This window comes from Sebastes umbrosus, chromosome 12, assembly GCF_015220745.1.
Source record: "Sebastes umbrosus isolate fSebUmb1 chromosome 12, fSebUmb1.pri, whole genome shotgun sequence".
Classification (NCBI taxonomy): Eukaryota; Metazoa; Chordata; class Actinopteri; order Perciformes; family Sebastidae; genus Sebastes; species Sebastes umbrosus.
This window is the reverse complement of record NC_051280.1, coordinates 18,261,091-18,274,519: the sequence shown is the minus strand read 5'-3', so window position 1 is coordinate 18,274,519 and position 13,429 is coordinate 18,261,091. Positions and strand designations below refer to the sequence as shown.

General features: G+C 40.5%; 1 protein-coding gene across 3 annotated transcripts; it reads right to left on the bottom strand.

The window, feature by feature from the left end:
* Positions 1-1,538: 1,538 nt before the first annotated feature.
* LOC119498998 (gastrula zinc finger protein XlCGF66.1-like) lies at positions 1,539-12,996 on the bottom strand. Of its 3 annotated transcripts, none has more exons than XM_037788178.1 (7): positions 12,741-12,996; positions 10,627-10,924; positions 9,055-9,099; positions 7,084-7,171; positions 6,817-6,943; positions 6,478-6,727; positions 1,539-4,344 (listed from the first exon to the last, which is right to left on the bottom strand). In XM_037788178.1, exons 1-7 carry the CDS (start codon positions 12,917-12,919, stop codon positions 2,986-2,988), a joined length of 2,346 nt encoding a protein of 781 aa, XP_037644106.1. In that variant the 5' UTR covers positions 12,920-12,996; the 3' UTR covers positions 1,539-2,985. The 3 variants fall into 3 exon arrangements, with proteins under 3 accessions (XP_037644106.1, XP_037644108.1, XP_037644107.1); XM_037788180.1 differs by having other exon boundaries at positions 10,627-10,919; positions 12,741-12,875; XM_037788179.1 differs by lacking the exon at positions 9,055-9,099 and having other exon boundaries at positions 12,741-12,991.
* Between the last annotated feature and the right edge of the window lie 433 nt (positions 12,997-13,429).

Below are 13,429 nucleotides of genomic sequence, written 5' to 3'. Positions count from 1 at the left end.
AATTAGCCCATTCATTACTTATGTATAGATGCCAAGCACAGAAATACTTATTTTATTAAAATGTTTTAACCCAGGCTGTTAAAGCAGAGGAAATTTAGGAGAGTAAAACTGAATACAAAATTGTGTTTAGTGAAACAACAACCTACTAAGATAAAAAAAAGTGTACTGTTTTCAAGTGACAGATCAGACATAGGAAATGTAAATGTCCGTTGAATCCTTGGCACTTCACTTTTTTTCAAATCTGAACCTTCTAAAAAAGTAATTGAACTAAAATAACTATTTCTATCTATGTTTCAGTGATTCTGCCTGGCCTAACTTTACAGTATTGTGAACTGATGAATCGCCAATGATCAACTATACTCTCATCTTGCATTGTTCCTCTCATATGTTTAGATAAAAGTTGCTTTTGCAAAGGAAAATGGATGTCATCTGGATTTAACAGAATACAGTTTTCTTATGTTGTGCCATTACTGAGCCGATGATCCCTAAATCCTAAAAAATCCTGAATACCAAATAATCGAAAAATGTATTTAACCACCTAGATAAGACAAGTTTGTACCTGTATGTGCTGATGTCAGAGGCCTGATCGTGTCTTACTCTTATTAAATTGTACAAGATGCAATTCACCCTAAACGGATGAGTTAGAAAAATACAATTTGCTGAATAAATCTATTATGCACGCTGAGCCACTTACTGCTTTATCAGTTACAAGCAGTCTGTCCTTAGTTTCAAAACTGTGATGGAAAATGACTCGTGAGCCAAAGTGCAATCAGATAAAATAATTTTACAAGATGAAATTAAAGTCCCAATAATACATGACAAAGTGATGCGACCAAACAGGAGGCTCACCTGTCTTGTTCTTTTGACCTTTATTAAATCTGCAATCTTGCCATTGAGGGCTTGTTGAGTATTCACACTGCGCTTTAAATAAACTCCATCAAGTGTGTGATTCACAGAACTGGTTAAATGAGAGGCTTTAAAAAAGACTCCTCTACCTCTTGTGCACACATCCTCGTTTGTCGCTCTGAAGTGTATCAGTACAACCTCAAAGCACTCAAGGTGTGCAGCTTATTAAAAGTCAAAAGAAATTCCTTTCATTTCAGTTCTCCAAACATTAGTCCTCGTTTAGATCTGCAGACTGTCGGCGTGTCTAATCGTGCATCCTTGTGTTTACCCCACATCAGGCTGACTCTCTCTCAGAGAGCAAAGCTGAAGAAGTTTCGACAACACTCAAAAAAACTTGGTGGGCCTTGAAGCTATCTTAAGCACCTGCTCGCAGAGAGAGAGGATAAACATGTAAGCAGAGGGGATTCATTCAGGGTCTTTGATCAAAGTGGGAACTCTGAGCCCAGATACACTCGTACATTTAAATTCAAGAAATGCAAGGTAGGGAAAAGTCAACCGTTCTCCTTTGGAAAGATACTAAACCCACAGCAGCTCCACTGGAACCAGCCAGAGACCAGTTTGTCTGAGTTTTTTTAAGCAGAAATGTGAATAAACTCAAGACAGGACAAGATAACATGACAGACTCTCAAAACGGCCGTTGTACACATTTATTTTTGAATTTTTTATGTAAAAAATCTGCCATCCCTTAAAGGCCCATACTGGGTGTTTTACACCACTTGCATATATTTAACATGTAGTTTCTGTATGGTATGTAATAAACTTGCAGAGACTTGAAACTTACTTGGGATAGGTTATTCAAAACAGTGAAGAAATCTCCAGCTTTTTATTTATTTACTTTCTTATATACTTGTGGTCTAATAGAGTTGCAAACAAGGACTATTTGCAAAGCCTGCCTCAGTGGTGCATTCAGGGAAACTCTGAGGTCCTTGACCGTGCCAAGAGGATGAGTTTCAAAACAGTCCATCTTAATAAATGTGTTATTATGGAACCGTAACAGCACCATAACTAACTTATCTTCACTGTGATGAATCAGCTGCTCTATCTCCAACTAGTTTCAAGCCTCAGTAAGCGGATTATTGGAGCATTTTTTTAGGAAAACTGAAAACCAATTTCAACCTGTTAAGTAGCAAATCAATCCAAAATGGTCAGCAGCAATGTAAATATCAATGTGTAGCTAATGGGATAAACAGTACACAACCATTGGTGTGGTCATTGTTCTCTGGAACAATTCTCTGGATCATCATTGAAACTCAGGCTTAAGCGGAGAACCAACATTTCAACACTCCAAAATGTACAATCAGGTGTAAATACCAAACTGTTAAATGATCTTTCTAGACATTTAAAGGCATTGTGTAAAAGAACATTATACAGCATTTATTGATTTATTTATCTATTAGCCAACAGGTAAAACTGTGGAATATTGATTTATAAAACTGAACAATGTAACAATGAATTGCCATCTGATAGGGCTGACCCGAATGCTTCGAAGCTTTGACCGTTTCCATGGTAACTGACCTTCAAATCAGCATTCAAATGCTTTGTTTTTTCAAAGACCAAAAAGTGGTATTCAGGACAGCCCTAATATCTGAATGCTTCTAGATTTCCCTATAGACTGACGAATCTCTGAAGTTACATAATTATGTAGCTTTATAGTGAATAAGAAAAGATAGAAACTGGCTGTGCCACAGTGCCCTGACTTCAGTATAAACATGTTTGTTTAAGCTTGAAACTCTATTATTCTTACATGAAGACATGAATATAATACATATTTCCCCAAACTGTAATACCATTTTTCCAAAAGGTAATTTGCAATTACCTTCCTCCACACTGATAGTCTCCTTGTTATAATTCACCCAATACTCAATATTGAATGATTTACTGACTGACCCTCCATTACTGCACAGTAAAAGACTACTCAATTCAGAAAGACGCTGCTTCATGTGGATGTTTTGTTTCTCATATTCCACATTGCCTTTATTATCTACTCAATAGATATCAATCCAGTTTTATATGGCGTCTTTCTTTTCACAATTGCTGCACACCAAAATAATTCTTCAGCTCGGTGTGTTTGAGGCATTTTCAGTCCACTAGCCTCTTTGTTTGTCTTCCCCTTCCACGTTTCTCTGAACTCTTACTGCTGCTGCTGTACTTCTTTTTCTTTGCTCCTTCTTCTGGGTCAAAATCAGTGTCACTGTCATTTTTTGGTCTTCCTCTTGATCTCCCTGTTCTCTTCCTCACCGTCTCCTTCTCTTCTGCCGAGTCAAAGGACACGTCGCTGACTGATTGCTCGTCCTCACTTTCCTCATCGCTGGAACCCGTTTTCTGCGCCTTTGATTTTGCAGTCTTGGAGCGCTTGCCTTTTTTTCGCCCTGCCAGAACCGAACCATCTGCTGCACTTCTCTTCGGCCTTCCTCTGGGTCTACCCGTGATCCTCTTTCTACTTTTTTGCACTACTGTTTTCTTCTTCTGCACCTCCTCCTCCTCCTCCTCCTCCTCCTCCTCTGTATCTTGTTCTTCTTCTACGTTGTCAAACTCAGAGTCTGTGCCTTTCTTATTCCCGCTGTCCTCGGCGTCACCGGTGTCGCTCGCCCTTTCGTCTACCGTCTGCCGCTCGCGTCCAGAGCTCGAGGAGTGGTAACGCTGGACGTGACTCTTCAAGCTCACGTTGTGATTGAAGCTTTTGTCACAATGCCGACACTTATAAGGCCTCTCCCCCGTGTGCAGACGCATATGGGATTTCAGGTGGTTAGACTGGTTGAAGCCACGCTGGCACACCGAACACTTGTACGGTTTCAATCCCGTGTGCACGACAGAGTGTCTCCGAAGATGATGCACATCCTGAAATACAATCCCACAAACTCCACATTTGTACTCCTTTGTGGTTCTGTGATTTGCCAGCAGGTGGATGCTGCGTTTTTTACCGGTGGCGAATGTCTCTGGACAGTCGGGACATCTGTAGGGATCTTTGTTGTCTTGATGGGTCTGCTCGTGTTTAAGCTTGTCCACCCTTGTTTTGAAGGTAACGTGGCAGTATTTACAAGGATGGTCATAAGTTTCATCGTGGATCCTGCTATGATTTTTCAGAGACGTCTCCGTAACGCACCTTTTGCCGCATATGTTGCAAGAAAAGGGCTTTATTTTGTACTCGCACGTGTGAGGCTTCTGAACAGTGAAAAAACTTCCACATTCTGTGCAGAGCTCATTAATTTTGAGGCCACCCGGAGTATCTGAATCATCCTCCTCTTTGGGTTCCTCTTCAGAGTCGTTCGCGAGCTCTTCAGCCAGCAAAACCTCCTCAGTTGGATTCCAATCCCCGTCTGAACTCGACCCATCATCATCACCTTCCTCTCCTTCATCTGACGGATCGCTTTCTTCGTCACTAAAAGTAACAATCTCAGAGAACACCGTGCTGCAGGGGTTGTCATCTGTTGGCATTTCCTGTGAACAACACAAGGACAAGAATGACAACCTAGCAGGGGTAAAACTTTTCCAAGTCTATACAGCACAGAATATTATAGCCAAATTACCAAAAAAAGGAGGCAGGCAGAGGAAACATTATGATCAGCCTATGTGCAAAAAGTCCAGGCAGTACTACACTGCCGGTTTAGGGAAACGCTCTGCGGGTACGACAGAAAGGAGACGATGTGACACTTTATATTACGCATTTATTTCTCATTCAAAAGAACGAGCTCCGACGGTAGACAGCCACTGAGAGCACAGCTGCAGCCGCTCTGTCTGGCAGCAATGTTTGAAGCTGTGGATTTGCTCAGATTTGTGTTTGAATCTATGATGCAGCAGTACTGAGACTACTCTTTACTGCTCCTGTTAACATTAGAAGGATGCAAACACATGTATGGTGAATAAAGAGAGAGCCACTCAAAGTCGAAAGACAAAACGCGACAGTGTAATCTAACCATGTGACGAAGGCCTGTGCTATATGTTTGAATAAATAGGAAATTCCACAAGTATGGTGGTCAGAAAAAAATTAGCCGTAAAAGCTCTCCTAAAAAAAATGTATATCCGTTTAGGTGTATGCTATAGCTATTATTTTCCGACTGCGAACTGAACTGAAAGTGAAACGTATCTCTACTGTTTTTGTCATCTGAGCCTGCTGGCTTTGGAGAGAGCATAGATAAGTTTCACTTTCAATTCAGTTCCCCATCAGAAAGGAGAAGGTAAGGTTCATCTGACAGCAAGATAAAGCGGTGAAAATATTCTAAATATAGTGTACACTTAAAACGGATATTCATTTTGTTAGGTGAGCCTTTCTTTTAGGTGGTTAAAATATGTTTTTCTGCTGTCCCCAGCACTGTATTGCTTTGCTCCGGTGTTGGTAACTCCTGACTGTTTTGTCCAAGCTGGTTGCACGGCGAGCGTCATCTACTGTAAGTAATACACTGACTATGGATAAGTACATCATACAACCCCACTTCAAAAACATCCAAACTATCACTTTAATTATTGCATATTTAAATGAGTTTGACTGACTGACATGAAACATGTAGTGAATTATTGTAAAGGAGAATTAGGCTTCTAGTGTGTTTTAGACCACACAGTCTGTAAATAGCTATTAATATTTAAAACCACACCTATTCCTGACTGATCACAACTTTTGTAATTCAAATGATTTATTATTTTTTTATTTATGTATTGACACCTTCACTGTAAGTTTAATCAAGACATGCCACAGTCATGGTTAATGCATTGTTTTACTAGAAACTTAAATGCACTCTAATTCAGTGAAAAATAAACAATGGTATTTTAAGGGGCAACATGTATTTAATCCCATGTTTTATCTAGCCTGTATTGGTTTTTAATTCATTATTTATGAAATAAATATTTGCCAAAAACAACTCTAAAATAAAAAATCATGCAAATCTACTAAACCAACTCACCTTCTAAAAGCACAATGTAAATAAAGATAATTCCTTCATTCATTCATTCATTAAGACTATAAACGTGTGAGTGGCGGATGTGGAAAATGCAGCTCTTTCAGGGTACTTTTTAAAGCTTACTATGCCATCGTCACGTTGCTTCCGCCAGTGTTTTGCACAGTAGAGCGTCTAATGAGGATGTCGCCTGTTTGTGCAATCAATGCTAATTCTTAATGTGTTTTGTCATCAATTACTTTGCCAATATTTGTCAAACAGTGAAGACGACTCTCGGCTCTCAACTCAGTGGGACGCAACCTCTCAGCTGAGCGCGTGCACACACACACACGCATTCATATAGAGTATGTGGGGGCGGGACTGACAGACAGATAGGCACGTTTCTCTATCATCATGCTCGCATTGTTTTGCAGCCGAGGATAGTGGTCGTAAAATGTACATGCATAGCGAATCGTAACTTGTTAATCAAAAGCATTTCATTAGAATCCCAAAAATAATATAGTAGTAGTCGGCTGTTTGGCCGGCAGCCGCCGCTTATGTGTGGTAATCTCTCCACTCGCTGCTGGCTGCTGTGTCAGCCACGGTGCAGCAAGACTAGTGTCTCCGTAGCATGGAGTAGGTTCTGAGGTCATTATACTACAGTCTGAGTATGTTGTTATATATCCGACTATTAAAGTCCTACCTGTTTGATTACTACTGCTTCTTCTTTCAGGCGTTGATCTTCAGCTGTTGGGACACTGGCACTGATTTGGCTTTTCCACTGGTTTCTGTAGTCACACTGAAGGCACTGTTGGTTCAGGATGATGAGCACCCCATGGGTGACCTTCTCCATCTGAAGCTTAGAGCCACATGACGGGCACTTGCGGCGAAATAACTGGAAGAGGCAGCTTTCATTCACAACATGCTTTCCTTTCATCTGTAGAAGCGCAGCTCTGAAAATCAATTGAAATGAAGATTTAAAAAGCCAACCTATAATGTAAGCTGTGAAGAAAATAAACAAAAATGAGAACGCGTTACTCACTTTTCCATGTTCAAATCAATATCCATGATATTTTGTTGCATCTGGTCAGATCCAGAACGGACAGCATTTGAAGCATCAGATGAATTTGACATGGAGATACCACTTGACATAGGACTTGCTTGCGAACCTACAAATGTAAGAATAAAGAAATAATTTAACAAAATCAATACCCTCTTCATCTATATAATATATATGTGTATACATACACACACACACACACACATACACACACACACACACGTGTGTGCAATATGTAAAGTTTCTTACGTGTTAAAGTTTTTCTGGATTTTTTAGAGGAAGTTGGACAATTAAGGTCGTCACACTGTCGAGCAGCATCTGTGGTCTCCACAGGCTCCTACAAAAGTTACAAAAGTAAAAACTTGTAGTTAAACAAAAGCTACACACAATCTAACAATAAAGCAAGGAACCTCTGCAAGTGTCCTTCGCATATCTCGAAAATCATTCATTCAATCTACTTCACACTTAGCGGGTGTATTGCTGGGGACCCAAGGACGTGCAGTGTCGAATTTGGTGCAATTTGGACGCATAATTAATAAATTAATTAATAAACTTTGAATAGAAAGCACAGGCCTTTACAGGCCGCGGCTCATTGACTGCAGTTCAACTTACAGTATATGCCTATTTGGAAATTAATACTTCCCCAAGTGTTCACTTGTGTTTCTGACCGTGAGTAGCCACGACTTGGGTGTGTGATGTAACTATGTCATGACAGGTGTATTGCTCAGGACCCAAAGAAGCGCAGTGTAGAAATGAAGGCTTCAACGAATATTCAAAATTTTAATACATATATATATTAAAATAGTAAAAAAACAACAACATTTTAACATGAAAATTAGTATTTTAAAAAGGTTTTTGTAGTGAAATGAGGAGGTATTGTTTGGATAACTTCATGAATCAGACGTTCCTTTTCTATTGCAGCACTTTAAATCGAACCGACAGGATTAATTAGAAACCCCGCGTCTGACAAAAGTTCAGCTCAAAACGCTGCGTTGTACATTGCTTCGTCGCTCGGGACCAGTTTGTACATGGTGTCATGGACATAATGCACAAAAATAGATATTTGAATAGTTCGAACCTATGTTTTTTTTTCAAACTAATATTCGAACAGCATTTTTGACAGCCCTAGTGTGAAGTTGTCTGAGCGGTTCTCGAGAAAGCTCCAAGCAGCAGCACCACAGGCCAAGCATTGAGCCCGTTATGAACGGACATGTTTTGAACAGGCACTGCGCCACCACACTAAAATTGTGTTTCAGGGCTCCTTAGAGTACCATGAATACATCCGTTTTGACTTAAAATAAATGAAAGCTGTGTGTGTGCACTGACTGGACAATGTGTATCCTTAACGACTGCATGGTGAAAGGCTACATTAGCCTGTAGAGTGGAAGTGCTCATCATGCTGTGTGACCTTTACAGCACTGTAGGGATGAGCCAATGTGCCATTTAAGAAATACTTCACCCCAAAAATGATTGTTTATATATCAATTACTCACCCCGTGTTACCTCCAATTTGTGAAGGAATTTTTTCTTGCATGCCTCCACGGTGAAGAATCCAAAAACAGAGAAAATTCTTGGTGAATTGAAGTAAATGCGGGCCGCGTTGACACAGCAAAACTATATCAAAACATCCGTTTACAAACTCTCTCACAACTCATGCAGTATAATCCGAGTCTCGTTCATTCAGTCTTATGCTCACTACTTCCCAGACGCATGCATTTTCATTAAAACCTTACTATTTAAAACACTTCTGCATAAAAAGCCTCACGCTTTTTTTAGGATTCTGCATTCACCGTGGAGACATGAGAGAAAGCGTTTTCTCTAAGAATTCAAGGTAACACAGGGTGAGTAATTGATATATAAATGATCATTTTGAGGGTGAAGTATTCCTTTAAGCACCTGTCAATACAAGCAGCATTTAAATCAGGCTGCACAAGGACACACAAGACGTGGAGCAGGACACCGATTTATGAATACTAAAAATGTGGACGTGATTTACTTCATATAGGCTGCTTGTTGTGTAACAGGAAGTGGACAGTAAATCTGTATAAAATGAAGGATTTGTACAGTTCACTGTGATTATTGTGTCATATACTAAGTTGATTGTTTATGTGAATGCACAAAGGGCATAGTTACAGTATAGTTATGACTCTTAATGCGTCTCAAGTATGAGCCTCTGACGAAATGATGTTAATTATATGGAATAAATTAGTATGGAATTACCTTTAGTGTAAACACCTTACACACTTGTTTATTTAGGCTGTTATACTGAAAAGCAAACACGCAAAACTCCTTTAATTATGCACATGATGATTAAATTGACATTCTGCTATTAAAGTATCCTAGTTTTAACGATGTATATAGACTTTGCATGCTTTCTGTAAATAAGCAAAATGTATATATTTTTTCTTCTCTCTGTATAGGCTCCTATGTTTGTTTAACAGCCTATGTTAAAAAAAACTAGGAGTTTTTTTAATTGATGATGTACATAAATTACTTGTTTCTGTGTTATTTCTTCATGATATTTCGTAATACTTTGTAGTATTATGATACCATGTAAGTGAGGCCACATCCCCTTTGTCTGTTTGCTGAATGCCCTGATAAAAACCTACCGTGGTCGAAACATGTTGGCTTTTCTTATGATTTAACAACTACAATAAAAGCTTTTTAATATGTCCTGACATTCTGCTATTATCATGCTTTATTAGGGTGTAATTTCTTTAATTGAGCAAAGTTTATTTCCTTTAATTTTGTTAGGTGAGCCTTTCTTTTAGGTGGTTAAAATATGTTTTTCTGCTGTCCCCAGCACTGTATTGCTTTGCTCTGGTGTTATAGCTCCTGACTGTTTCTCCAAGCTGGTTGCACGGTGGCTGTCATCTACTGTAAGTAATACACTGACTATGGATAAGTACATCATACAACCCCACTTCAAAAACACCCAAACTATCACTTTAATTATTGCATATTTAAATGAGTTTGCCTGAATGACATGAACCATGTAGTGAATTATTGTAAAGGAGAATTAGGCTTCTAGTGTGTTTTAGACCACACAGTCTGTAAATAGCTATTAATATTTAAAACCACACTTATTCCTGACTGATCACAACTTTTGTAATTAAAATTATTTATTATTTTCTTATTTATGTATTGTCACCTTCACTGTAAGTTCGATCAAGACATGCCACAGTCATGGTTAATGCATGGCTTTACTAGGAACTTAAATGCACTCTAATTGAACGAAAATAAACAATGTTTTTTTAAGGGGGAACATGTATTTAATCCCATGTTTTATCTAGCCTGTATTGGTTTTGAATTAATTATTTATGGAATAAATATTTGCCAAAAACAACTCTAAAATAACAAATCATGCAAATCTACTAAATCAACTCAACTCCTAAAAGCACAATGTAAACAAAGATAATTCATTAATTCATTAAGCCTATGATAAGTAATACACTGATTATGGATAAGTACATCACACAACCCCACTTCAAAAACACCCAAACTATCACTTTAATTATTGCATATTTAAATGAGTTTGCCTGACTGACATAAAACATGTAGTGAATTATTTAAGTGTCATTTCTTTATTTGAGAAACACTTCATCAATTAAGAAAAGCAAAGTTTATTTCCTTTTAATTGGAGCTCTGACGAGTTGTCTTTATGATTGATCACTTATTTTGCATAAGAAATAAACCACTCAGCTGGACTTTGTGTGACATGTGTGATGTGGTTGATGTGTTGATGAGGTAGGACAGATGTTACAGATGTTACAGCTGTCAGAGCAGACTCACCACATGTTGAAGGCTCTCCAGAGGTTCGTCTTCCTCCAACTTGACACACAGTGATGGGACAGCATCGGGCTTCAGCTGGCCCCAGGTCAGGGGTTCAAAGCAGTCCTGGGTGAAGTGTTCACTACAGACGGTGATGTCAGTCCAGGAGGATTCTTTGAGTCTCTGTCCGTTGACTTCAAAGAGGAACTGAACCCACTCCAGCCTCCTCTCCGGGTCCTCCGGTAACTTGAACCGTTGCGCACTGCGACGCCCAGAACCACATCCGACCACGGAGCACATCCTGGAGTTAAAGTCTGCCCTCCAGTTTATAAAAGTGGTCGGACAGTTTAATGTTTACTACAAGTAAACTAGAACATGGTTTGTTTTGTGTTAGCTGATTTCCAACGGTAACTACAGTGACAAGCTAACGGCTAGTGGTGTAGTGATGTGTGGGTTGCGAACGAGCCGGTTTTTTGAGCCGGCTCTTTTTAAAAGGACTGTTTTGTAACTTTCAGAAATGCTTGTTAACAGCGACACCTGTGGCTGTTAAGTCAACAAAAGTCAGTGTCGGGTTTGTGCATGCTCGCTCCACATAGACATGAATGAGCATCGCTTAAAACAGTGAGGCGACACACGTCAGCTAAAACCACAATATCACTCTGTATTTCAGCTGCTCGGCAGTAATGTTAGCTGACCAGACGAAGGTCTCTCCGTGAATCACTGCTGATCCTAGTGTTGGCTTTTCCTGCTTCAGCCTCCCGACTGCGGATGGAGGGAGACACCGGCACCCGGTCAGAGACGATAACGTTTCTCGCTGCGGAGCTCCGTCACTTCACAAGACACGGAAAACCTCTGTTGGTCTGGAGGAGCTGCAGCATTTATTTCTGCACAAACGTCCACTGTACATTTACTAGATATTCTCAGAGCTAAACTAACTCTTCTGCAGTGTGTAGTGTGCGCACATGAACGTGAGGTGGAGCGAGAACGAGCGCGCTGTCTGACTGAAGGCAAGCAGGCAAAGGAGCAGAGTACAGCAGAGACTCTGGCCCTGGAGACCAAAGCTACGGTCTCCCCTGTGTACTACGACCGCCGCCAACACTGTTTTGCAAGACGGGCTTCATTAGATATAACTTTGAGGTTTTGGCGCTTCCGTGTAGTTTGTGTTTGATGGTACGTGTCCACAGGGAGTCTGAACAGTGTAGCCACGCGCGAGCGCACACATGCGAGCGCGCGCATGGGAAACCGACCCAGTAGATTTATACGTGTAAAAAGTTACAAACAGTTCCTTTAAGTGAACGATAAGAGCCGGCTCCCGTCTGAGAGACTTTTTTTTCTCTTCTTTCTTTAATTAATTCAAGGCAGAATGACAGGACGCTCTTCTCCGCGCCACGGGCACGCCATGCACTGACTGTGACTGAATGTTGTGTTAATGATGTCCGTGCGACCAATCAGGTGATGACAGACAAGGATCATACCATCAAACAGGGAGGGGCGGGGCGGGGCGGGGCGGGGCAGGGATGCGCGGCGCGCTGACGGTTTACAGGTACAGAGCAGGAGGAAGAGGAGGAGAGAAAGAGAAAGAGGAGTGCGGTGCACGAATAGCAGACAAGATGAGTGTCAGTCGGAAACGAAGCAGCATGTAAAATGGTGGTATTCTGGAAATTATAAGGTTTAGTATAATTATATTGAATAATTTAAGTGATATATGTGCACACATACTAATCATAGGTCAAAACAGCGCTAAATTTGGCTGAATTATAAAAAGGCAGAAGTGATAAAATGAAGAACCGTTTGAGAGCCGAAAAAACCGACTCTTCTTGGTGAGCTGAGCCAAATAATCTGGCTCACTAAAAAGAGCCGGAATTCCCATCACTACTGTGGTGGTAACGGAGTGGGCGGGGTTATGTAGCCGGGGTGGCGTGGTTTGTTATAAGGCGTATCCCGCATTTAGGTCCAATATTAGCAGAATTATCTTTTTGAGGTGATTGTTTACATAAAAATGCTGTACTTAGTAACTTTTAACTGAGACAACCTCAAAGCGTGTAAGGTGACAACAAATAGTAACTGTAAAAGCATTGTGTACAAGCCCCTCTCTTCGAGTACCCCTAACTCCGCCCGCAGACAAGCTAACATACCTGTCCAGCAGACAACAGGCCAACTCCTCGTCGCTCTTCATCCCCATCTTCATCTTCAGTGCTCGCCAGCGGGTGAAAGCCAACCCCAGATTCACTCTCGTTTGGGAACGAGCTTTGTCCGCGTTACGTTTCGCCTCGCTATATGTCCGTTTACTCCCTCTCGGCGCCCTGTGCGACATTTTTCGTAGCTCCCCCCCGTGTGGATGTTGTTTATCACACCCCACAACTTTATTGGAAAAAAGTGCCCAAAAGGCTGACACCCAGAAACGTCCCTGAACACAGCATAATGAAGAGAGTTTATACAGGTAGAGGACAGACAGACACACATGTCTAATGGGGCAAGTGATGATTGAGAGGGACGTTTTTGTATGAGTCTAGAAATAGTTTTTTTTAGGGAAATCATACTCATTCAGCCTTTAATACACAACAAATAGTCTTACGATGGTTTAATAATAAACTAGTGGCACATTTTATTTAATTTATAATTATATTTAAAGGGACTGTTTGTAACTTTTTAAGCGTATAAATGTAGCGGGTCACCACACATGCGCGTTCGAGTGATATTGTGCTTTTAGCTGACGTGTGTCGCCTCACTGTTTTGAGCGATGCTCGTCCATGTCTATTTAGAGCGAGCAAGCGCGAGCTCGACGCTGACTTGATTTCAAGGCCACAGGTGTCGCTGTTAACAA

Excerpts from the sequence above, each read along its gene's own strand:
- LOC119498998 (XM_037788178.1), bottom strand. The coding sequence starts at position 12,919 with ATGTCGCACAGGGCGCCGAGAGGGAGTAAACGGACATATAGCGAGGCG. Across the intron at positions 7,172-9,054 it reads GTAAGGTGTTTACACTAAAG|GAGCCTGTGGAGACCACAGA; the intron begins GTAATTCCATAC and ends TAACTTTTGTAG. Across the intron at positions 6,944-7,083 it reads ATCCAGAAAAACTTTAACAC|GTTCGCAAGCAAGTCCTATG; the intron begins GTAAGAAACTTT and ends TTACATTTGTAG.